Source organism: Enoplosus armatus, chromosome 4 (genome assembly GCF_043641665.1).
Source record: "Enoplosus armatus isolate fEnoArm2 chromosome 4, fEnoArm2.hap1, whole genome shotgun sequence".
Classification (NCBI taxonomy): domain Eukaryota; kingdom Metazoa; phylum Chordata; class Actinopteri; order Centrarchiformes; family Enoplosidae; genus Enoplosus; species Enoplosus armatus.
The window spans coordinates 13469775-13496411 of record NC_092183.1 but is presented as its reverse complement, the minus strand read 5'-3'; the positions used below and the strand labels follow the sequence as shown (position 1 = coordinate 13496411).

Genomic DNA, 26637 nt, shown 5'->3' with positions numbered 1-26637 from the left:
CAGCAAAATATGAGCCTTATTTAGCTTTATAAGGCTCTTTATAACAGTAAAGTTTTTTTGTCTGGAAATTATTTTGCACTTTCAGAAGTGAGGTAGTGTTCCATCTTACTGAACATATCATCTTTGGTCGGCACCCACAGTTGACGTTCCTCTCGGCCGTTGGACAGACAGCTCGTGCGCTGGGCTGTGCCTACCCATGTCTGATCTGAGCAGTAGTCGTCGTGGTTCTCCACTTAGCTCGCTAGCTGTGTAATTTTTTTCCTCAGAAGACGTAGGCTGTACAGAAACATACCAGGTCAGTATTAGCTCGTCCACGCTGAAGTCATGTATTTCCGTAAACTTGCTTGTCCCTTTGCTGCTGATAAACTGGGAAACTAAACGCAAGGTGAAAGTTGTTCAGGTAGTGTAGACGGTACTTGAGGTGTTAGTTTAGCTAGCTAGCTAACCAGCCCTCCTCTTGGTCCTGACCACCGGTTCGCCGTATTGCTCGGGCCTCACTGCTAACGTTACTTAGCAACTAATCACGTCTATTCTTGTCGTAATGACAGACTGGGATTCATATAAGCCGGGGAGGTGACAGTATAGTCAACGAACAGTTTATTACAACAACATAATACGGCAAGCTATCTTTTCAGGTGATCTTGCTTAATCTGTAACACATTGTTATGCTGACTCTCAACTTGTAGCAGCAGTGTGCCCTACTGGAGCTTCGGTGACATTGCGGAGACTTTTGGACTTGTGGAATTTGCTTCAGTCGCTATGCTATACTACAGGGGTCGGTCAGTGGGTTATTCGGATGTTTGAACATGTGGTTGGATGTCCTTACCACCGGTATAAATCATCATAAACGGGATATTGTCTCACCAGATACGTAGAATTAGCAAGTAAGGTAAGTTAGCTCACATGGTATTTTTTTTACAGGCTTCATTCTTACCAGATGTGCCACCTCATCGACAGCTCACAATCCGTTAGCCACTGATAGAGGTGACAAGGCGGGGTACGTTAACATGCCAATTTGCTGACCAAACCTCAGGATAACTACACAGACAGGCACACCGTGTAATATGTCAGTGAAGCAGGTGAGCGATAGTGGAGTCTTTAGACAGTTGGCGCTTTAAAGGTGTGACTTTAAGCCTTTCTGTTCCAGACAAAAGGCAGTTTAACTTGTTTGGGCTGACTGACATGACTAATGCTTTGATGGGTTGCAGTCTTAGGCACTGCAAAGGCAATACCACTTGAAATTGTGACAGACCTGTATGTGTATTCCTACTAGTCTTCTCAATAAGGAATTTATAGTGAGAGAATGTGTCACATTTGGGGGGAAATCCGATCATTTTAGAAATTGGTCACTTTAAAGAAATATTATCTTTTTTCATACATGTATCATATTAGTTGATTTCAGCCCACTGGTGAGGAAACCATTGTGTATGATTTTACAGTAACTCTGTGTGATACAAACACCCAAGCTCTTGTAGTTGAAGAGGCTCTATTAGTTCTGGAAAGTCTGGATTTTACATTGGCCGCAGTGGAAACCTTGACTACCCTACCATATATTTTATTATTTCAGGTCTCAGTTATGTGCCTGAATTTGTGTAGGATAGGGCAGTGTTGATGTATACTGGCTGTACGGTAGGTTTAATGACCACCTGCAAACAATGAGGATTGTTAACTTGAAAACAGGTGAATCTGTATTCATTGACACTGAGGACGCAGGATGCTTCTGGCTCTTTTTTCTGTGCTTATGTCCTGTTAGTGCTATTCTACACTTTCCTCTGTCAGTGCTAGCAGGGGGCTACATAATCCTCCCAGCAGATGTTTCCTCAAAAGGAAGAACCAGAGCTCGCCTTGGCCTTGTGATGACAAAAGAGTGTAGGAGTGTGGATTTTAGCAGTGAATACACTCTTCTGCAAATGTAATGGCGAACTGCTGTTTTTTAAACTAGTAAACTAATTTTGAGTTTTCTGTATCAGACTTATGAACCTCATTAAAATATCTAGAGGGTTATCTCAGGAGTTAGGGATGTAGATTTAGACAAATCAGTCACAGCTGGACTTGCTATAAAATAATTCCAAGAAACCTGTTTGTACTTGGTTCGATATTCTTGATGATGCCTACTCAGAGATAATATGGAATAAAAGCCCACACGCTTGTGTAACCAGTTGGTTAATAAATACTTAGGAGGCTGAAATAGATTGAGAGTTTTTACTGTTACTACAAAACATCCAAACTGATTCAGCTTACATCTGTATCATAAGTGGTTTTGCACTCATGTAGTCAGCAAGATATGCTCAACTAAAGCATGTAGGGTCTACAGTCAGCTAGTTAACTATGTAGCACTATTATGAAGATATTCATCTGCAGATTAATTTTGTGTTACTCTTCCAACATGCTTTTGATGATGGAGGACAGTGGAATCTTCACAAAGTGTGTCCATACTGTTCATGTCCATTGCTTGAACATACTCTAAGCATGTAAACGTCTTTACCAACACGGAAGCTGATTATGTCTATGCTGTCATTTTGAGAAGTAGAGTAAATCTCAGTTCTGTTTTACAGGCTGCCATCTACCATTTTCTGTTTGGTAATTTACATCAGGAAAAAAAAACAGACTACATGGGATTTGGTTATAGCCTAGTACTGAATAAGTTTAATCTATTTAAGAATTTTACTTTTTAATACATCGGCATATTAATTCCCTTTAAAGTTTTGCAAAACATTGGTATTTGGCTTTCGTCCTGGCTACAGATTAGAGTGAGAGTTGGTGGCAAAAGCTTAACATTACTGCAATGGGAAATTCTCCAGACTAAGTGGATCATTTTCAGCTGACTGCTTCAGCTCACCAATCAGAGCTGAAACATCCTCTGTTAATGCTCACAAGACAGTCGATGTAAAGCCTGGTAGTGTTCTACTAAGACATCATAATGCATATGATTTTTAGAAACACTTATATTCCACAGGCGTGTCAGGTGTGTCAATCTGACTAGATTTTGATAAAATTGGTGGTGACATTTTTTTCACTTTTTAATTTTACATGCAAAATTAATTACTAAAGATTTAGAAGATCACATATAGGCTATTTTTGTGTGACTTTGATTTCCACCATGCAGTCTTCAGCCATTGAGATGCTTTCTTTCTCCGGCCTCCTCTTGACCTGAGGGCACTAATCAGTATCATTCAAAGGCACAGCAGGAGAAAACTGGGAGAAAACTGGAACACTGCGTTTGAACTAGGTCGCTGCCTTCTGATGGCCACTCTTTATTCTCTGCTGAGAAATATCTAGGAGAGTGTGTGACAGTGTGTCTTCTTTGTTTTGTTATTGTTTTGGTGAACTTACATCCTGTAGCTCTTAAGCCCTTTCAGGAATGAAAGGTATGTTTGTGTGACACTGTTGAACAAGTTCTATATTCAATTTCTACCCTGTGTGAGGTCAAGCATCTCGGCTGACTTGAAACTGACTCAAAACAGCTTGACTTTGCAGGAGAATACAGAAGGCCCTGAGCTGGTTGATATGATATTTTATAGGCTTATTTCACTCTAACGGAATTTTATAGGTTTTAAGAACATTAGCACACTCTCACAACATTCAAAAAAATTGTATCACTTTGCCCCAGGATCCTGCAAGCATTTGCAATCAATGATTGTGCTAATAACAGAAAATAATGAAACCATTTTTCTTGACATTATCCAAGCCTGCACTTGGTCTGTGGTAATAGTCAGGATGGGCAAAAGCACTGCTCTTATGGAATGGCTGTCGCTTGTAACAGAAAATTACTCACCCTTATTTGTCCAAATAATAAACTTCCTGTTCTACTTCCTGCTATGCTAAAGCAAGTCCAAAGGTGCTAAAGAAAGGACAGAATTTACACAAATGCTGAACCTCTAAATCTATCCAAAAGAGATGCTGTTCTCTAACAGGCAGGTGAACAGCACATGGAATCCAATAACAAAATTCAATATATATTGAATAATATTGAAAATCCTTCAACAACAGTTGTAACAATTGTATGTTTGTACACATACACTTTCCAGAAGTTGTTGGGTCATGTTGTTGACAAAGCCGCTCATCCTTGCTGTGTAGTTCACTTTTATTGAATGCGGTTGCACAATCAGGCATCAGACTTGCTGTCCTAGACTCTCTGTGCACCTGCTCTGCAGAGGTCATGTTGGTGTGATGCAACCCCCTCAACTGAACTAGGCTGAGATGCTACAGATTGGACAGTAGATTGGCCTGAAACTCAAAGCTAGTCAGTGTTTAGTCAGAGGATTTGTTCTTGTTTGACTTAATGAATCAAGGCAGTAGGTGTAGCCTATAAAAAATCAGGATGCCACACTCAGTCATATTGTCAAACTACTAACAACAGGGGGACCATGTTTAAAAAGTGCACTCAGCCAATAGGTTTCTGTGGTGAGGTAATCTGATAAACAGGATAATCTTCTGCTGGTGGTGGTCTGGTTTCTACAGTAATCCTGTTTTAGAAAAAGCTGCCAACCAGACTTACACAATTTTATATGCCAGAATGATATTTTGAGTGAGAGACTGTGTTTGTGGTACTCTGTGTATTGTGGTCAAGGTCACAGATGATGAGCTATTCAGGAGTTCATGATGGCAGTAACATGGACTGCATATCGGCTGGCCTTTGACAGGGTATTTTTAGGTCCAACTGTGACGTGGTGTGTGCCGAGGAGCTTGTTGTCATAACAGAAACAAAATGCCTCCATTAACAGAGCGCCAATAACAAAGTCAATGAACATGTCTTAAAGGCATATCTGTACTTGCTATTTATTAGTTCACTTTAAGTTATATTTCTGTCAGTGCCACCCACAGCAGAATCAGAGGCAGGAAGAGTAAGCAAATAGTAAATTTGCCTAAATGATTTATTAACTAGATTAAAGTAATTAAGTTCTTGTTGATTAGCTAACACTGGTACTTTGAGTGTTTAGTTAAAATATAATTGAGTAAACCTAAATTAAGTTAAATCCTTTTTTTTCTTTCTCTCTCCAAACAGGGTTGTTTTTGTGAGAAGCACTTTTTCTCCCTCCTCCCTTTTCCTGGTTTTTCTTTTTGTTTAATTGATTTTGGTGCAGAGACAACAACTTTGCCATCACAGAGCTGCAACTACTTGTTTTGATGGTCTGGGGTCAGTCTGTACCCGTTGACGGACACAAGCCTTGTGGGTCTAACAGATCACAGGAGGAAACATGAGCACAGCCAAGCCCAGTGGGATCAAAGTGCCCAGCAAGATAGCTAAGCCTGGGACAGCAGCCCCCAAGACCAACCCCAGCACAGGTAAGAATCTTCCCTTGTGCAGCTTCTTTGACTTGTGGTGAACATGTGGCAGTGCAATGCTTGCCCTTGAATGTTGTCCAGCCAAGGGTTATTTGGTTGATACTTGTGGTGCTGGGACCAAGTTGATTTTATTTATTTTCCTATTCCAATAGGGCTTATGAGTGTGATATCATGTCATATGCTGTGCTGCACTTTATCCATACTTGTTGGCAGGCCTGTTTTACATTGTGCTTGGCCCCAGTTTATGTCATGATACAGCTCGGCTTGTAGCACCTTGTAGCTAAACAGAGTTTTCTATGGGTTAATGCTATAGTCTTTTGATTAGTAGCTTCAGCTAAACTAAATGAGTCAATGGTCAATTTCATTGGATGGATAGGACTTATGAGACACTTAAAATATGAGACACACTAACCAGCTGTTTTATCTCACATCCCAAGAAATATACAGCAGGAGACCCACCTTGATATTGGCTGAAGACCAGTTTTTTAGGTTGCATTAAATCACACCTACCTTTCATCGCTACCATCTACTTGGTAGCAATGAAATTAGATGACAGTCCCGTGTGTGAAGCAAGTGACTATTGTGCAGTGCATTAGGGAGGGCATTAAGGAGGTCTAGCCATCGCAGCTTTTACACCAGTATCTTGCCAAAATTAATGATTTGTATGAGAATAGTGTTAAAACCAGCTTTTCAAACATTTAGCCTAGATTTCTCTTGCCACATCAGTATTATTGTCACTGTATAATTTTTTTTTAAAGACCCTGACATTTGGAAGTCATGTAGAAATGTTGGTTTACACTACCTTTTTTGAGGTAGTACGTGAACACGTTTAGAAAGAGGAAATATTAAACCTGCATAGATTTGGACATGAAATCACATGATATTGCAATGTTTAGCACAGCATTTGTGACATGTCTTTCTCACACAAGTCAGTTACACAGTTGATTTTTAAAAACCTCTTTCTTTTTCCTTATTTGTCAGCGGGGGCTAAAGTTGCTGCGGCTGAAAAATCCGCTGCCAGTGGAGGAGATGTCGAGGGTGCTGGGGAGAACTTCCAGATTGGGGAGCGAGTATGGGTGAATGGGAATAAACCAGGCTACATACAGTTTTTGGGAGAGGCACAGTTTGCCCCAGGTCAGTGGGCAGGGATTGTTCTAGATGAGCCAATAGGGAAGAATGACGGGTCAGTGGCAGGGGTGCGCTACTTCCAGTGTGAAGCCCTGCGAGGAATATTTACCCGCCCATCCAAGTTGTCTCGCACAGAAGGGGAGGCTAATGGAACTCAGACAGCACCACCCTCCCGCGCTGCATCACCCACTCCTTCAGTCAGTAGCGTAGCCTCGCATACACCCGCCACAAAATCAACATTACCCTCAACTACCACAGCCAAGAAGGCCTCCTCCACTACACCAGCTACACCAGCTACACCATCTTCCAACCTTGCACGCACAAACAGTGAATCAGTCTCCAACCTCTCAGAGACTGGATCAGTCAAGAAGGGCGAAAGGGAACTGAAGATGGGTGACCGTGTATTGGTAAAGTTTGTTACATTATCCAAAAGAAAAAAATACTTTTTTCTTCCCTGGATATTTCAGCAAAGTGACAGAACTCCAAAATCCTACCATTGTGTCTTGGCAACATTAGCATTGTTATGATCAATGCTCATGTGCTCAGTCATATGACTCAGAACACTCCTCTTCTTCAATGTAGTAATCACAGAAAAACCAACCAAATTTAGCATAATGTAAACTTTGCAGCTGTGCTTTTAAATAATTGAAAGGGAAAAAAACATGTTCTGTTTTACATATTGACAATTTGGCCTCATTCTGTTCAAAGCTGGTACATGTTTGTTGCTGTTGCTTTGATGGAATTATCTCACTCTGGGTTTATTACTATTACTATTATTATAGCAAAGCTGATTACTCTTTAGGCCTCTCTTATCTGTTGAGATTAAATATGGGCTAATGTTTAGTGTTTTCTTCTCAGGTTGGTGGTACAAAGGCAGGAGTGGTACGTTTCCTTGGAGAAACCGATTTCGCCAAAGGCGAGTGGTGTGGTGTGGAATTGGATGAACCCTTAGGAAAGAATGACGGGGCAGTGGCAGGCACAAGGTACAAAAGCCACTGGATCTGTACATTACTAAAAGAAAAGTTGTTTTATATATAAACTATATCTACTAGTTTATATCATGAATGTATTCCATTATATGTCCTCAGATATTTTCAGTGCCAACCCAAGTATGGCTTGTTTGCTCCAGTGCACAAAGTCACACGCATTGGCTTCCCTTCCACCACACCAGCCAAGGCAAAAACAACAGTTCGGAAAGTAGTGGCCACACCGTCAGGGCTAAAGCGAAGCCCTAGTGCCTCCTCCATCAGTACCATGAGTTCTGTGGCATCCTCTGTCAGCGCCAAGCCCAGCCGCACAGGCCTGGTGAGACATGGGCAAGCTCAATTTCAACAATTTTAGAAATGTTTTTTTCTATGCAGTGCTTACTCATCAGTCTGACTATGCTTGTATCCTGTCTCTCCATAGCTAACAGAGACATCGTCACGATATAGTCGTAAGATTTCAGGCACCACAGCCCTGCAGGAGGCCCTGAAGGAGAAGCAGCAGCATATTGAGCAACTAATGGCTGAGAGGGACATGGAGAGAGCTGAGGTTGCCAAGGCCACTGGGCATGTCGGAGAGATGGAGCAAGAAATGAGCCTGCTCAGGGATGATCAGGAGCAGGTCAGGTCACCCAGTGGTTTAGTAATAACACTCTCTTAATTGCCTTGCCTTCCATGTTGATTTTTTTTTGTCCAATGTCAATTTCTGTTGAAGATGGAGGCAAAGATGGACCAGTTACGTGCCTTGGTAGAAGCTGCAGACAAAGACAAAGTCGAGCTGCTGAATCAGCTGGAGGAGGAGCGTAGGTAAGGATTCCCAAGAGGTATGACATATTGTCTTCCATGACAGTATGTCAGTATCTATTGTTTTAATTTTAAGGAATCAGTTTGTCGAGACAGAAAATGAGAAAATGGCAGCTAAGATCATAATGTTATACTATTACAGGTTTATAAAGTCATGAGGAATGCCTGAGTTGGCTTAACCTTGCTCTCGATCATTGTAGTTAAAGGTCTTTAGTTCCCCAGTTGTGTTGTAACAACAACAAAAACAAACACAATTCTGTTAATAGGAAGGTGGAGGACCTTCAGTTCCGCGTAGAAGAAGCTTGCATTACCAAAGGAGACCTGGAGGTAAATGCACAACACATGTCCACACCATTGCAATTAACACATTTTATTGAATGTTGGAAAAACAAAACATTGATCAATGCAAAAATATTTAACCAGACATTTCTATTTTTATTAAATTAAGAGGAAACAGGGATGTTTAACTCGACATTTGTCCTACTGATTTAAAATCTAAATTGTAATGTTAACTCAGAAGCAGCAGGTGCTCCATGACCATATCCATGACTTTAAAGTGATTTGAATTTTGTATTTAGATCAGCGTGTCTCCTTCGGTGCCCGTCCAATTAGATTTAAGATTGCAAAAGATTAACTTGAGTCCAGACAAAGCATTTGCATTATCTCTCGTTTTTGCTGGCAGTAGAAACTACCCACTCTGCAGTCTCAGTAGGCATGTTTGCATGGGCAGTTTGATACTGGCTTCATCTTGCATTAGATGATGCGCTGTCAAATGCACCCAGTGGTGCAGGCAGGCTCTGGCTTTGATGACAAGGCCAGGCTATGCCCAAACCAGAAATAAATACATGCCTGATATCCATGAGGTCACTAAACTTGTCTTGTTAATAGGCATGTTAATATTGTTGTAGAGAGATAAATGACATGTTTAAGGAACTCTTCACCAGAAAATTTATATTATTAATTAATGTAAACCTATTATTGAGAGATAAATACTTTTATTGTCCTAGTTAATTATCAAAGCTATTGTTGCGAAAGAACATTTTGCTTTTTCCTTCACATAATATTTTACAATAATTGAATACCATAGGCTCTCATTACTCATTGTCATTTTCTCTGAAGTGAGTCATGTTCTCATCCCAAGTTATGATATTCAGAGTATTGGGGCCCATTGGTATCTGTGTTCATATCTGATCAAAGGATTTGTTATTTACTCCACAGTGCTACACAGGGGACCATCTCAATTACCCTGAAGGCATCCAAGCTCAAAATAGATGTTTTAAAATGAGGGCTACAGGGTTAGAATACCCCTTTATCTTCTTTTTTAACGTGTATACTAACAGTTTATTACTTACTCACAGCGGTGAATATATTAAAAACTTGCATGCAGCTTGAAATACACCAACAGAAAACTTGAATAGGCCAAACTCAAAAATGCTTTGTTGACTTCAAGCTGTTGAAGGTGTACTAATGTTGTACTATAACCCTTAGTGCCTCCTTGTTCAGTGATGTGATGTTATTGCTTCTTCTTCCTTCTCGTCCTCGTCTTTCATGTTGGTCCAGTGCTCAGCATGGAACCACTGGAGATGCTCCCTTGTCATTCCACTGCCCAGTCACAGACCTGAATTCAGTTTTTCCACTGCAACTATAGGGGAATAACACTCAGTTTAAGAATTCAAATGTAATTTTTATATAAAGATAGATAATGTCCTAGGCTACATTATAGTTTATACCTACTCCACCAACAATGAACAGTGGGTGCACACAGTGTCTTAATATATTTTAACATTTGAAGTACCCAGAAAAGCCCAGTGAGTCCTAAAATGTATTTGTTATAGTGTCATGATAACATCTTTCTCACCTCATTCATTACCTTTGAATGTGGTATATTAACAGTTAGTAATAACAGTTAGTAAGTTAGACATGACAATTTTGTCAGATTGTGTCCATGGAGGACCTAATGTTGTATGACTTGGGATATGCCGCTGGCATAACATTTAAAATTGGTGCTATTCCCCTTTTTTTAAATGAAACTTAAAGTTAACATACACTGGGTAACATGTAAGACTAGAAGCACAAACTTGTGCCAGGAAATGCTTCAGCAAGTTGTCATAAAACCCTTATTCATAGCACAAAATACCAAGAAGTCAAATGGGAATCCTTTCTGTTTCTAGACCCTGACATGCTTCTGTGTTACTGATTGATTTCTGTTAAGTTGGTCACAAATCCTGCACATGGTGGCCTGATAACTGGTGGTTTCTCATAAATACTTACTATATGCAGTGTGGGCAATGGCCTTATAACCAAAGAGAGAAAGCAGTGTGGGTATTGATAACGTACATCACCCCTGTCCCCACTGCGTTACATTAACGCACCCACCCCCTACTGGACACTTTATCTGGACACTTTACTTTATTCTGGTCACTGCACTGTTGTTATTTATCTTATCTTATTTTTATTTTTATTCTTATTTTAGCTTTTATATTCTACTTATTTGTTATCAAAACAATAGCACCTTCAGACCACAGCAAATTCCTTGTAATGTATGTTACTTGGCAATAAACAGTTTCTGATTCTGATTCTGATTCTGATTCTGATAATGCCACAGGATGGGTTTATCATTATAAAATCAAGACGTAATGTGGGTTTAGCTGAAAGTACAATAAATGCTGAAAAAGGTCTTTATGGGGACTTCCTATTGTTAGATTATTATGGCAACTGTAGAACATTAGATATCCTCTGTATGGTATAATGCATTGACCTCATGTTACATAAAGAAGTATAGGGGTCAGGAAACAACCATCACTGCTTTCTCTCCATGATGTGGTGAAGTATTTTTTTTACTTAATTTACTTACTGGCTTGACACACATTATCAAAATTTCTATGTGTCATAACAATCAGTGTGCTCTGTTCACCAGGTGTCAATTTTGCATGGTTACTTCTAAACTGCCTCCATCAAAGTACTCATCCTGCACATCTGTAACACATGCCCCCCATCTTTTGCTGCTTGTCTTGTATTTCCCACCAATCTTTCACAAAGGTCACTGTATGCAGCTGTTTATGGCACAGCCGGAAAGTTCTGCATGTGGTGTCTTTCCATTTCCACTCATCCACCACTCCCCACCCCTGCCCAATCCCCATTCCCCAATCCCCCAAATACTCATACACAAAGACACACACATACCCACACACACCATCACCATTATCATTGTCCAAACCCCTCCATCCTCTCTCCTGTCTCCCTCCCTCTCTGTCTGCGTTGGGCTGGCATGTGATGGTGGCACTGGTGTGTTCTCTTCCTCTCCCCCTTGTTTACTAACAGACGCAGACCAGACTGGAGCATGCCCACATTAAGGAGCTTGAACAGAGCCTGCTCTTTGAAAAGACCAAAGCTGAGAAACTCCAAAGAGAGTTAGAAGACACTAGGGTAATGAATTCTGCTCTGTAGTGTGCTGCGCTGGAAAAGAGGGCCTGGGCCGGGGATAGTGGCCAAAATTTGCAAGGGGTACAGAGAGGTGCTGAGCAGTAACTGGAGCTTTGCTTTGTATGAGCTTGTGGTGAATAAACCCCACAAATGCATTTTTCGGGCTTCACATAAGAAAAATAATACTCCTTCTTTTACAACAAACAAACAAATTAAATCAAATAATAAACTAATACATATATTAGGTTTGTTTAAATGCTCAAATCAGTCCATCCTGCATAAAGTTAGATTTGCAAATTCAGCATCCTAATTTGTGTCATTAGCTACAGATTAATTTTGTAATTATTGATTTTTTTTTATATTAACTTCCCTCACATTGAATTTGATCCACTCAAAATTCCTTTACGTTGAAAAGTATAGGTTTCTGATTATAACTGTCGAAAAAAATTACCACAGGCAACTTTCAGCTGTCTTGAGTGACAGCTCTTACTTGTACTCTTTTTCCAATAAGTTATCCAACCTGAACTCACTCTTGCTTTACTAGTATCACTGCTTAACCAGACAGACAAACTTCTCCCTGTCCCAGCTAATCATTTTCTCAGTTATCCTATGTTCTACTTCCCCAGTCCTTCCCAGCATTCATTTGTCCTGCTTATTTGGTGTCCCTGCGTTTTGCTAGTCTAAAATCCGCTCCACCTCCGAGACTATGCATCCTTGTGTTGCCCTAGGGTATTATAGTCGTAAGGGGTATCTGGAAAAATATAGTTCTATAGTTTCTTGAGGATCAGGGCTGTATTTTCTACAGGTTCTCTTTTGACAATTTATCAAGAAAATGTTGATTTTGATTAAATCATTAACCTGTCTTAACCAAGCTATCAAATATTAAGTTGAAGCAGCAAAAAGAGATGCATGTTTGAGAACATTAGAATAAATAATAGATTTGGAACATAGTTGGATTAACATAGAAATAATGGAACATGTCAATGCTCCCTGAGTTTTTCTTAGTTCATACCTCTCCTAAATCATGACGTCAATTATAACTTTAATTCAATGATTCAGAGTCTTAGTTTAATAGATGGTGGAAAATGTCTACACACTGCTATAGCTCCATACATGCTTTCAGTGTTCACTTCCATTATTTGGACCATACCCTTTATAGCCACAAGAGGTCAGTATAACACCTTGTTTTTGGGATCAATGGTTTTTATGTCCTCTTCATTAAGCAAGCAAATTTCTTTGTCAGAAAACATTGAGTTTTACTATTACTGAGTGCTTTGTTATCAATTATTGTAGTTTTTTTTTTGTTCAGTAACAGTTAAGTATGATTAAGTTCCTAACACACTTTTGTTAGTGCACGTTCAGTATGTCAGATTGGGACACATTTGTGAATATAAGATTTCTGCTTTTAAAGGTTGCTACTGTGTCAGAAAGATCCCGTATTATGGAGCTTGAGAGGGACCTTTCACTACGAACAAGAGAGGTAGCTGACCTGCAGCTGCGTCTTGGGACCCAGCAGGGCTCTGAGGGCTCGAGCTCTACTCTTTCTCCCCTTCTGGAAGAGATAAACTCTCTGAGGGATCAGTTGGCTGCCCAAGAAGCTAAGCAGCAAGAAGAGCTGGTTAAGTACAAGGAGAAGCAAGAAGCTCAAGAAAAGACCCACACGGAAGCAGTTGCCCAGCTTCAGGCTACATCTATAAGGCTCTCTGGTGACAAAGAGCAGATGCAGATGCGCTTAAGTCAGGCTGAGAAGGAGAATGCTGACATTGTTGAACTTTGGCGTTCCAAGTTGGAGTCTGCCATTGCCTCTCACCAGCAAGCCATGGAGGAGCTGAAGGTGTCCTTCAGCAAAGGTGCAGGTGCCCAGACAGAAGAACTTATAGAAACCAAAAGTGCACTTGAGAGGCTGAAGTTAGAACACAAATTGGCTCTAGAGGATGCTAGAACCAAACATGAAGCTGACACCGCAGTTTGGACTCAGGAGACACAGGCTCTGAAGGCACAACTGTTCTCTTTGACTGAGGACAAGGAACGACTGGAGGAGTCGCTACGGTCCAGCGTTGAAAAAGCAGAGGAGCAGCACCTTGTGGAGATGGAGGATGTTCTTGGAAAGCTTCATGCTACTGAACTTAGGGTAAAAGAGCTTGAGGAGAAAGAAGCAATGTTGGCACAACAGGCCCAAGACAAGGACAGAGAAACCAAAGAGCAGATGGCAGAAATGGTGGCTCTGCGCAGCCAAGTAGCACAAGGTAACCAGGAGCTTGTGACCCTGAAGAGTCACTTAGAGGTGGTTCAGAGCCAAGGAAACAACCAGGGTGCCAAGGTGGGTTCTTATTCAGCTCCTGACCATTTTAATACTCCAATTTCAGTGTGTCTCATGTTTCAGTGAAATTGTGTCCTTACTTCTGCTGTTGGGTTAGTATGGTATTCTCAGACAATGATTGTCAGCTCTTGTTTTGTTTACTTGATATGTGCTACAGGTTAGTGAATTGAGCTCTCAATTGGAGGGTCGACAGCAGGAAGCCCTCTCTTTACAGCAGGAACTGACCACTGTACAGCAGGAGAAGGACACCCTGGAACAGGAGCTGGGAGGCCTGGTGAGGCTTATAGATGTGGACACAGTACCTCTATTGTGTTAGGATTGAAGTCACTTTTCCTTTTCTTGTTCATGCCCTTTGATGAACAAACTTTAAAAACTAGAAACTGTAATGTCTTTGGTATTTCTCTACTGCAATTTCTTGTTACTTACATACACAGATACCAATATGTCTGGAATGAGCTAATATCAGTTAATACATTTGCCAGTCCAGTATATCAGTTGCTCTCATAACTTAACATAGTTAAAGTGCTGTACAATCCATGGAAATCTTAAACAACACTCCTGAAATTTTGGCATATAAATTTGTCTATTGCAAAAAATCATATGCAAAAGTATTTTTCCCCACAGAAACAAAAGTTGGCTGAAAGCACAGAGGAGCAGACAAAATCAGCAAACACTATGCAAGGTAAATGATATAAGCAATTGTTCTTTGTGCAGTTGGTCAAATGTTTTTCCTCCCATCATCTGCTACTCTTTGGCCTTTTTCAATCTACAAAGGCTTCTAGGATCTAAAATGTAACATTTTTGTTTTGCAGAAACACTTGAGAAGCTCAGTAAGAAGGAAGAGCAGTGTACATCCCTGACCACAGAATCAGAGTCTCTGAGAAGTCAACTTGCCGGTGAGAACATTAGAACTGCATTCTTTTTTGTTAAATGTTTTGTAAGACGTATGCATTATTGCTGTATTGTGTTTTTTCCTTTCTTGTTGAATAATATTAAAACCTGTCTTGTCCTCACTCAGGGCTAGAGAGGAAGCTGAAGGCTGCAGATGAAAAGCTTGAGCAGCTTTCAAAGGACAAAAGCAAGCTGGAAAATGATATTTCAGGCATGATGAAGGCATCCGGTGATAGTTCAGTACAGCTGACCAAAATGAATGAAGACCTCATACAGAAAGAAAGGTACCTCACGTTATTATTGCCTGCTCCTACATTACTTAATTACTCCATTTAACACCAATTATACCAATCATGTCAAAATTGGATACGTATTTCCCTATGTTATAATGAATATGCAAATATCTTACTTTTGTCTTTTTCCATGCTCTAGTCAATTTACTTTTCAGTTATCTAACCTGTCACTGAACATCCTCCTCAAATGTCCTCTTTTTTTATCACCACTCAGGAGGCTTGAGGAGTTACAGAGTCAACTAGCAGAGGAGAAGGAGAAGGTGGCACACGTCAATGAACAACTCCTGCAGCAACAGTCCCGCAAAGAGCAGGAGCTGAAAGAGACCAGAGATACACATCAGTCGCAAATAAGTAGCTTTCAGGAGAAGATTGCTAACCTGGTTAGTATTGTAGTGCAGTCACAAAAGTGTGTTTGAGATATATATGTCCAATACTTAAAGACTCAAGAAAAAGTTTTATAGACATTAAAATCTTCCATTTGTTTCACTTACGTGTGTCCTTTAATCACTGGCTGCTTCAAAACAAGTTGCTAAATGCTTTAATGTGATTACTTATTGCCTTTCTCATTTCCTGTTTTCTAGGAGAAGACTGTGAAACAGGGCGAGACCCTGGTTGAGGAGCTGAAGGCCTCACAAGAGAAATCCTTCTCTCAGGCCTCAGAGCTCCATGTGAAGGAACTTGAGGTGCTGCAGAGTCAGGTTGACAAGTTAAAGCAGGAGCTCTCCTCCTCCAAAGACAAAACCCAGGCGCTGGAGAAGTTGGTGTCTGAGCTGCAGCCATACAAGGAACAGGCTCAGGTAAGCACAAACCCTCGAAGTTACACATTAGTTGAATCAATGCGTTTAAAATTTTTCTGAAAGGAACTTATTTAATGTAAAAAATGTCTTGTCTATGTTACTGATCCTGCTAATGTTTAATCATTGAGAATCATCAGAAAATGTGACCTTTTTGTAGATGAAAATTTGGTACCCTATAATTTGATACGTCATGAAAAAAAATCACCTTTCACAGACGTTGCACCAATTCAAGCTTTACAACTAAGTTATGGGAGACTATATGTAACTGTGTAAGAATTTTTGTCGTCTTTTAACATTAGTCAATAATGTATATTAGCAACATCTTCTTGCCATTCTACATATTATTTGTGATATGTTGCCCGCCCCCAACATTAAGGCTAATAACCTCACATTCATCTTAGCTCTATATTGGATGGCGCCATGGGCTAAATGCTTGCAGGGGTACACCTGATAAAATGATGCCTTAAATGTATTTTATACGAAAATTTATGGTTATTGTAAAAGCCAAAGAAATAGTTTACAGTAAAAAAGATTGAACTAGTTGTGCTCTGGCTGCTAAATGGATATCTATGCACCAGGTGCATCCAAGTGCACCAAGATGCAAGTTGAGTTCAAGTTGAATCACTATTTACACGTACCGTATGTTTAGGTATTGATTTAAATTTTCTTTCAAATTACATTAAGTGAAAACCACTTTTGCTATGTACCCCTGCTAGCATTGTTTATTAGCCTGATATTTCATTTAAGTAGAACATTTTCACTTTCTAACAAAGTTTTGTTTTTGTATGTATTTTAACATCATGGAAGGCATTCATTGACAACATTAGCCTATACAGTATACATTTTCTGTTCACTTTTATTCTTAAAAAAATTTGAATATTCAATAATGCACATAGAAAATACTGGTGCAATGTGGATCCCCATAATAAGTCAAGTATGTGCTATTTAAGATGCTGCATGTGATTGTAGTCATACACTCCAGCAGCTTGCAGCTGCTCTATGTTTATATGCCAGTCAAATGTGTTTGTATAAATGTTATTAATACATTTGTTTAAAGTAAGTAAGAAGGCTGAAGTGAAAATGTTCCACTTTGTATTTTTGAAAATCATTGTGGTGTAAGCTGTGGTGTGATCTTTGCCATTTTTGATGCTTCTGCAGCTTAACCTTTCCAATTGCATATCACTTATGTCCATATCTGCTTGGTTCATTTTTGGATTCATCTTACTTTTCCCTGTATATACATTCCCCTCCTTTTTTTTCTTTCAACTTTATTTCCCCAGTGTCTTTCTGCTGAGCTTGACTCCTACAAGCATGATGTTGAACATTTGTCCAAAAAACTGGAAAAGCAGAGTCTAGATCTGGAAAATATTTGTAAGGAAAGTGAGGATGTTAAGGCTGAGAAAGGTAAACTGGAGAAACGGCTTTCAGATGTGCAGACTAAGCTCTCTGCCCTTGAGATTAGTCACCAGCAACTTTCAGCCCAGAATGAAGAACTGCTAATAACCAGAGATAAGCTTTCAAAAAATCAAGAGGAACTACTGGCCAGCAGCAAGCGCTCAGATGAAGAAAGGATTTCATTGAACAAGGAGTTGGAGAAGCTCAAAGATCTTCTTCAGGAAGCACAGACAGAGCACAAAAACCTGAAGCATGCTAAAGGTGAAAACCAAGCCCAAATTGAGGAGCTTCAAAGACAAAATGCAGAGAAGAATGACCTGCTCTTAAAGCAGCAGCAGGACATCCAGCAAATTAAGGCTAAAAAGAAGCAACTACTTGAAGATTATGAAAATGTATGCAAAGAAAAGAACCGGCTTGAAGACGACCTCAATGAAAGCAAGTCGAAGCTCACATGTGAGAAGGACAATCTTATTTTAGAGAGAGATGCTGCTAGAAATGCCAAAAAATCTCTTGATGCTAAGAATGCTGAGTTGCAGGCAAAACTTAAATCATTGAACTTAGAAAAAGAAGATCTTACAATGAAGAATACCCAGCTGCAAGGCCTCACAGAAACATTGACAAAAGAGAAGGTGGAGATGTCCTCTGAAATCATTGCTGCTATGTTGGATAAAAAGAGCCTTGAGACAATAAAGGAGGAGCTCCAGAATAGGCTCAGTGTCACAAAGAAAGGCTTGGAGAGCTCTTTCCGTGAATGTGAAGAACTCAAAGCCTCAAAAATGAGCTTGGCCCAGATGCTGGACGAGTTCAAGACAAGCAGTCAGGTGACTGATTCTGAGAGGCTTCACCTTCTGCAGGAGAAAGAAGACTTACTTGCAATCCAAAGAAAAGTCTGTAATGAGAAGGAAGAGCTTCTCAGAGAAATAGAAGAATTAAAGGAGAAGCTTCAAGTCTCAACAGATCAACTGTCACAGTCCAGCGAGAAATATAAAGAAGCATTATCATCTTTTGAGCAAGAGAAGCAAGCATTTCGCCTTCAGAATTCTGAAACTGAGATGGCGCTACATACCATACGGAAAGAAAAGATGAGCCTGGATTCAGCAATGGAGCAGCAGAAAATGGATTATGAGCGTTTGGCAGGAGAGAAGGGAGAATTAGATGAGATGCACACAAAAGCCATATCTGAGAAAAATGCTCTTTCTCTTGAGCGCGATAAGCTAGCTAGTGATATCCGAACAACTAAAGACCAGTTGGACAGTTACTCCAGAGATAATGCCGTCTTTATTGAAGAGAAGTCTCATTTAACAACAATGCTAGAGGAAACCAAACGCCAAAAAGACGAGGTTGAAGCAGAGATGACCTCTTTGAAACGAGAAAAGGCTGACCTACAAAATAAACTGCAGAAGTATAACTCTGATATTGAAATTCTTGAAAAGGGCAAAGCTGAACTTGTTCAAGAGCATAGTAAACTAAAAATGGATTTTGAGAAGGGTCATTTGGAATTTGTCCATCAGATTGATAACCTTACAAAAGATTGCGAGCGTCTGCAATCATTGCAGACTGAGGCAGACAAAAAAGCACAGTCCTTGGAGAAAGAGAACCAGGGGCTGCTTCAGGAGATCCAGGAGTTAAAATGTCAGACTGAAACAATGTTCGAGGCCAAACACCTTCTTGAGACCCAGCTACAGGCTGAATCCAGTGAGCGAAATATAGCGATATCTGACAAGGATGGTCTCTCCAAACAAATCGAGGAGCTGCAGAAAATGTTGTCCAAAGTTACACAAGAAAATATAGAGATTTCTTCTAACCTTAAGTATGCGGATGAGCAAAATATGTCTTTTATGGTGGATATGGAGGCTTTAAAAACCCAATTAAAACAGCGAGAGCAAGAAACTAGTCAGTTGACAGAAAATAAAGAACAGCTATTATCCAAGCTCGAGGAGATGGGCAAACAGACGACCTTCCTGAGCAGAGAGAAGGAAGACCTTTTAGCTGGACGGTGTAAATTGGAGGAGGACATTAATTCTCTCCACACAATCCAAGAAAATTGGCTCGCTGAACGGTCAAAACTCCTTGGAGAGTTGGAGAAGTTGCGCACTAGCCATAAACAACTAGAGGTTGATGTCAAGGGCCTACAAACTGATAAAGAACTATTGGAAAAGCAATACAAGAATGCTGTTGTGGAGATGTCGGCTTCTGCCACTGTGAAAGAAGAGATTTCCTCCAGCATCTCAAATCTAACAGCTCAGAAGGATGCCCTGCAGGTGGAGAGAGATGAAGCCGCCCAGCAAGTCAGGCAGCTCGAGTCCCAACTAAAAAATGCTATTTCTAAGCAGCTTGAGGTATTCCTCCAGTAGTAATCACTGACACACATACCTTAGAGTGGCTGGGGCTATGTGACCTACTCACTGCATGCTTGCTGGTTTGTCTCCCTTTTCCCTTTCCTTTTATTTTCGTGTCTAACTTTCATCTTCCATTTACTAACCACTGTTAATTACCCTTAGCTCCCAGCCTTTGCCTGTGGGCTTATAACGTGATCTGATCACAAGGCAAAATTCTTCGGGGTTACATGATTATGTAGGTTTAGGTTGATCTTTTCTCACTCACCATCTGATGGTGTTTCATATTTCATTTGATTGTAAAATTGACGTTAATAGACTTATTGGAAAAAGGAAGATGTGGAGATTTCTCAACCTATTGCTGTGAAATTAGTTTTCATCACACATACTAATGCAAAGGGATTTTTAGAAATTAGAGCCCCAATAATCTGCTTTACAATGTCATTGAGTCCAATTTTTAAGTTTTTGGGCTTGCAAAATCTCTTTGAGCAAACTGGTGAATTACAATTTAAAACTTGGACAGAAATACTTTCAGGGGTTATGGAAGGACAACACATGGTTTCTACCATCATTGTCCTACATAGATTGCCTTTAAAGGACTACCACTTTTTCTGATCTTACTCATTACACAAGTTAATGGGTCGTCAGTATCCGTTCTGAGGCCACAGGTTGTAGAGCATTTTAGAATATATACAGTACCAATTATTTTCCTCCTTAGTGTAGTATTTATGTTGTTAATTCTCAACCAGAATATACTTGAAAATTGCAATGAACTGAGATTTAGATAACTGATTCTAAATCGGTAATTAAGATGGCTAACTCATTAAGCATGCAGTTAATTTGATAAATGATATTAAAATAAGATCATTATCTTTATCTTATTCTGGTTGGTTGAGGTCATTAGGTGTTGATGTCAGCCAACCATTTGCTGCTCTTCATTTGAAACCGTTGTTCTTAATAAATATCCTCATGCACTGTTTAGGTTTCAGAGGCCTCTGGCAAGAGTGCTGAGGCTCTCGAACAGCTGGCAGGAGAGAAGGCCAGATGGATGCAGGAGAAGAACGAAGCCCAATCATTGCTGGAAGAGCTCCGGAGCTCCAAGCAGGAGATGGAGACCCAGGTAAGAGATGGGTCTTTGCAGAGAAAATGCTAATGTACACATGCTGTCATTGGTAAGTGACAGTGTGTCTCTTCTCATCGAGCAATATATGTGAGAGAAATGGAATAAAGTGAAATATTTTGTATATGTCTTGTAGCTCTAGCTATAAATATATTTGTCATTATTGTTTTAGCTAAAGAAATTGAAGAAAGAAAATTCCAAGTACCAAGAAGGTCTGAATGTATCCAAAGAGCAGCTTTGCACAGAAACTCAGAAGACTAAGAGTCTGTGCCTGGAAATGTGAGTATATCTTTAATTTTGGCGGCTGGTATAGCAGAAATCTTTCAGATTTAAATTTGAATAGTATGGTGTAATTGGTGGGTTACAGTAAATCAAGACACATGGAGAACGGGTTTCTACAAACTAATAGGTTGTCTACATGAGATGTCAGAATTTCTAAGATGATTTTAACATTTGTGTTTATTCAGTGAGGAGCTTAAAAAAGAAGTTTCTGTGAAGACACAGTCCCTGCAGACGCTGCAAGATGAGAACAATAAGCTGACTCAGGACCTTGATAGCAATCACAAAGGCCAGAGTGATCTTATGAAGGTGCAACACTTTACTTCTTTATTTTAAAAACTCTTACAATAACCTACAAGCATCAGAACATTTTGTGTTTCAGTTATTGATCTGCTGGTCATGACTGGATTTCAACTATGTTTTTTTTCTTAGCTCAAGGATGAGCACTCAAAACTCAAAAAACAGTTGAAAGAGTTGAAGCAAAGGTAAGAGAATACACTTTCATTTTGTGATTCAGGCAGTTTCTCAGATCTCTACGAATCCACCAGTATTTTATATCCTGTTGCCTAAATAAACACAGATTCTTTCATCTGTTTGAGACTTATATGCAGTGCGTTTGTAATTATGTGAATATTATGTCATGCTGTTTTTTTTCCTTCAAAGCCTGCCAAATAATGCCTTCAGGTACTTCACACCTTTAATATTATTGGTATAATAGCACAAATATATTATCCACATATATGTAGGCAGATAATTAGGATCAAGCAAGGTAGGGTCACATTATGTTTTTGTTCAACAAAATTTCCTTGCACTCAGCCCAAAAAAAAAAACAATGTGATGTCACATAATAAATAGTGATGCAGATAACAAATACATATTGATCAGAAATAACAAAGCATTAACAGTGTATGAGAGTGATGCTGCAGTTTGTAGTCTGGTAGTGTGATAATGTACTAAAAATGATGAAGAAAGAAGCTTGAATAATAACTTCTCAATTTCCGCACATTCGCTTAGACGAAGCTGAACAAAGATGAAGCCGGAGCCGTCATACAGGCTTCAATAGAAGTGAATGGAAACGGAGTGAATATTTGTAGGACTGAAGTGTAATGTGGCCATACCTAAAGGCAAAGCAAAATACATCCTAAGTCAGTATGCAAAAAGTAATGTACAGCCTCATCCCTGCGTAACAGTTTCCTATGTGCTTTCACTACTGATTTTACATGTTGTTGTTTTTTGTTTTTCTACCGTTGGGCTCTGAATGTCCTTCTTTATTTCCACACTCAATACAATGTACAAAATATATACCAAATATTTTGACCAAACAACTGCCAGAGGAAAGAAAGGCTCTTAATGTTCTATATGTCTCCTTGAATTTGTGAAATGTCTTTAGTGGCCCCAAATCTCAGGTAAATAGTTTAAATTCCAAAGTTGGAAATCTGCTAAGAAACAATTTGGTAAATTGGGGCCAGTTTTTCTCTGCCTGGAGTGATTGTGATTATGTATTTGACAGTGAGAGCACCTTGAAGGAGCAGTTTGACAAGGAGAGGACCACCCTTCAACAGTCCATCCATAAAAACAGTGCCTTAATTTCAGAAAAGGACCAGCAGGTGGAAAACCTGAGGAGCGAGGTAAGATTCGAATGCATGATGGTTCTCTCTCATTGTCCGTAGGTATGGCAGCTTATTGACATAACTGTTGAGCGTGCACAAAATGAATTCAAGCAAATCAAGATTTGAGAGCATGCAAGGACAGATTTTGTGAGTGTGCACAGAAAGGCAGAATATGCCTGTCAAAGCCCAAATTTAACGTTTACCATAATTTCATCATCATTTTAGCATCAGTTGGTAAGCAAATTCAAATTTAAAACAAACAGTGGATCTTGCAGGGACTGTGTCGAGGAATGTCTACTCTCAGATTTTGACTTGTAGATTAAATGACTGTTCAAATTGAATTTCTGCTTGTGTTACTGTTGTTGTTAATACATTGTCATTGAGAGTGATTCCACTTGTTGTCATAACATTGTTTTTTGAACAAAGAGTAACATTTTGTCCAATGAACATAACATTTTTCCAATATTGAATAGCATGAGTTGTTTTCTTCACAGCTGGCTGTACTGCATGGGGAAAGTGCCTCAGTTAAGACACTGCAGGGTACAATTCAGGCCTTGGAGCAGGACAAGGCTAATCTACAGGAGCGCGTTCAGAGACTGGAGAAGGACCTGGCTGCAGGGCCTGACACCATCAACAAGTCCTCAGGTAAGAGAGGGCTTAACTCATGACCACAGCTAATATTTCTGGTAGCACTAAGGTCAGTTCTCTGTGAGGTGACCTCAAAAAGAAAACAAGATTACCTAGACCAGTCCTGCATTTCATTTAATCTTGTACCTGTTTCCAGGGGATGCAGTTTTGGACCAACTAAGGGAGGATAAGGACACTGCAGAGAGTCAGGTGTGTATATTTTTTCTCTCGTCCTAAATAATACTAATCATAAGCCTGGATGGGTTAAGGATTTTTGCCATTCATATATTCAGTGTAAAGATGCTTCCCTACCCTGGCCCATAGAATTTTGTGGCTTGACAATAACTTGATCTCATTTACAATTTCATCATATTTGGGGCAGTCGTACGGAAACAGTCTTACTGAATAACTTTGTGAAATGACTGTGCTGCTTACTCAGACATTTACTAACAAACATTACTTCTGATGTTGCTGTAGACTCAGAATTTTACAGTTTACTGTTGACTCATATGGCTGTTACAGTATAATGTTTTACAGAGGTGAAGTTAGTCTAAATTGCTTTGAAATGTCATGAAAAGCATATTGAGCTTCTGACACCTGAACTCAGCTCTAATAGGGGTGATATGACTCATGAATCGGTATCACAGTTGTAGTGGAACATTTTACCTACAGTGGTGGGAAGTGTGTGTCATCATTCTCAGAACCTTCTCACCATCAGCCTCTGTTTATTCTAAAATGTTATACTGTATTATCTGTGTCGGTGATGACTTGAATGTGTTGTCTGGCAGTAGGTGGGTCCTAATTTGAATCTCAATTTTTTTTCTTTTCCCTCTCCTTCTCTTTCTTAAATCCCAATTCCTCTTCTCTGCCCTGTCTCTGATGTTGGCAATACTACACCACCATCAGGCAGCGGTTTGTTAATGTTTTTCATCAGCTTCACTTGTGCATGTTTGTCTTTCACTGTCACTGTGGCTCTTATGTTTCGTCCAGTGGATCACATTATAGTTGGTCTCAAAACTACAAACTGTTTTCCAAAGAAGAATCAAACTTGATTTCTCAGTACCTATAGCATTCATTAAGCTCTCTGCAAAAATCACTATTACTACAGTTATCATAGATGCTTAGCAGACATCAGATCTGTGAAAAATTACTTGTACTCAGTAAAACACCGTCATCGTAAGTTGGTATTTTACTGACTCTCCTAGTGACTCATCCCAAGCTTCTATTTTTCTTTGGCTGACAACTCACAGTGGCGAATCACAGTCATAGTCAAGATTGGTATATGGCGAGACATAGTTATCGTTATCTATAGTCCTTGTCACAGGATTGAGGCAAAGTCTTGGCACATAATACAATGAATAAACTTCAAATGGAGACCTTATATCAATTTTTAAAATAATATTGTGTAAGAAAATGTGTTGATGGATAATACATGATCATTCTCCAGCAGCAGCACTAATGCTACTTTTGTGTATCTCCTTTACAGATTGAGTTCCTGAATTCAGTCATTGTTGACCTCCAGAGGAAGAATGGGGAACTCAAGGACAAATTGGAGACAATGGCAGCTGCTGCTCTCAATGGGAATAATCCAAGTGAGCTGGATAACTATGATAGGTAAGTTCCATTTATGGCAGACTTTCTCAGACGTCCTCTCAAATAACGCCAGCTGTGTGTGGCAGTACAACTCAATTTCTTTTATCACTGGACAGTCAGTTACACACGGAGCTGCTTTCTTTTTCTCTGCAGCCATGACAAGGAACCTGTGAAGAAGAAGTCTCCCCCCAGGCTGTTCTGTGACATCTGCGACTGCTTTGACCTCCATGACACAGAGGACTGTCCCACACAAATGCAGATGCCCGACTCCCCTCCACACACCACCTACCACGGCAATAAGGGCGAAGAGCGGCCCTACTGCGACATCTGTGAGGTCTTTGGCCACTGGACCGAATCCTGTAATGATGACCAGACCTTTTAAAGCCTTTTTCACCCTCGTTCGCACAATCACTATATTTGCACATCATGTTAGATTATGCGGTGCTTTTGGGATTTTGGTTTGTATGTGTGCATTTTGTGTGCTTGTTTTTGCCAAGCGTCTTTATTGTCCACGCCAGTCCTTAAGCGCTCTTATAGGGGAATGGTCTCCTCAGAATCTCTTTCCAAAAATTCAGACATCCAGAAAAATAATATAGAGCAGTTAACAATCTGTATTTGTAATTGTAAATGACTTTGGAGGAAAAAATGTTTGATATCCTGGGTTTGTGTGAGTGAGAAGATACTTTAGGTGGATGTATCATTGTGGGAGAAGCGATGGTCTTCTTCAGATCATTTAATTTATCAATATCCTAACATTGTTTGCACAGCTTGTTGGGGGATTACAAAGGTAATATAGTATCATAAAAGTTGTTTATTTGAAACTGTAAATGACTTGATTGAAAAACAAATGTCAGTTTGCGCAAACATTGGTGAGCTATAGTTTATTTTTTTATGCCTGGAAATACTATGTACTCTTTAAAGGTTTGATAGTATGTGTGTAATTTTGTGAAGCATAATCACAGGGGAGAGATTTGCTCGCGCTTGCCTGGTGTAGAGCAGTGAAACCCAGTGCTATTTGGCTTTAATAGGAACTTTTTTTATGGTCTTCATGAAGCAACTCCTGGATGATTGGTAAGAAAGAAGCAGTGAAACTTCAAGCACTTCACACTTAACTGTAACCCCTCAGTTCCAGTGAAAGGGCCTTTCCAAAAAGTTTCTTTGCAATTATAAGATCATTTCTGTATGAAACAATGAAATACTTAGACATTTCTTTAAAAATGTTTTGAATATCTGTATAAAAATAAATGAAATTTATGTATAAATTAAAAATCAAACATCTCTGTGTTGATTGTTCAATTGAAGGCACTACGCACAGTCACTGTGCATTGTGCTTTTACTCTGCTGCTTTAAGTGTCGTCAAGTACATTCACACAGCGCACTACATATGACCACTGCATATTTTACACAGAGCCTCAGAAACCAATCAGTACTCTCAGTAATCATACTGCCTCTGCCAGGTTTAATGTGTCAGTTTGGGGTAATTTCAGTTATCTTAAGAATATGTACTATGTAAGCACAGTATTACAGTTTTAAGGTCTCCAGATGAGGTGATAAACAGGACCCACCTTAAACCCCATTTCATTTCAGGTGATATGCTTCAGTGTTGCATATTTCTAAACAAATGTGCATTCAGCCAAATTACCACAAACCAGCTGGCAGAGTGAACAGTCCAGGGCATTTCTTCACTTGCCGAGAAAGTAATTCAGCATTTCCAAGACATCAAGCACAGATCACATTTATTCTCGATTAGTA

The 26637-nt window shown here is 39.7% G+C and overlaps 1 protein-coding gene across 1 annotated transcript; it reads left to right on the top strand.

Annotated features, from left to right (window-relative positions):
- Window positions 1-210: 210 nt before the first annotated feature.
- Window positions 211-26114, top strand: clip1a (CAP-GLY domain containing linker protein 1a). The gene is made up of 28 exons (XM_070903711.1): window positions 211-295; window positions 5006-5286; window positions 6268-6821; window positions 7273-7397; window positions 7503-7719; window positions 7822-8019; window positions 8113-8204; window positions 8468-8528; window positions 11523-11627; window positions 13036-13944; window positions 14102-14218; window positions 14569-14626; window positions 14757-14840; window positions 14963-15119; window positions 15343-15508; window positions 15710-15925; window positions 17206-19659; window positions 20639-20776; window positions 20949-21055; window positions 21244-21364; window positions 21488-21540; window positions 21719-21739; window positions 22566-22683; window positions 23160-23310; window positions 23450-23502; window positions 24199-24204; window positions 24779-24906; window positions 25039-26114. The coding sequence occupies exons 2-28, from the start codon at window positions 5199-5201 to the stop codon at window positions 25265-25267; spliced, it is 6726 nt and encodes a 2241-aa protein (XP_070759812.1). The 5' UTR covers window positions 211-295; window positions 5006-5198; the 3' UTR covers window positions 25268-26114.
- The last annotated feature ends 523 nt before the right edge of the window (window positions 26115-26637 follow it).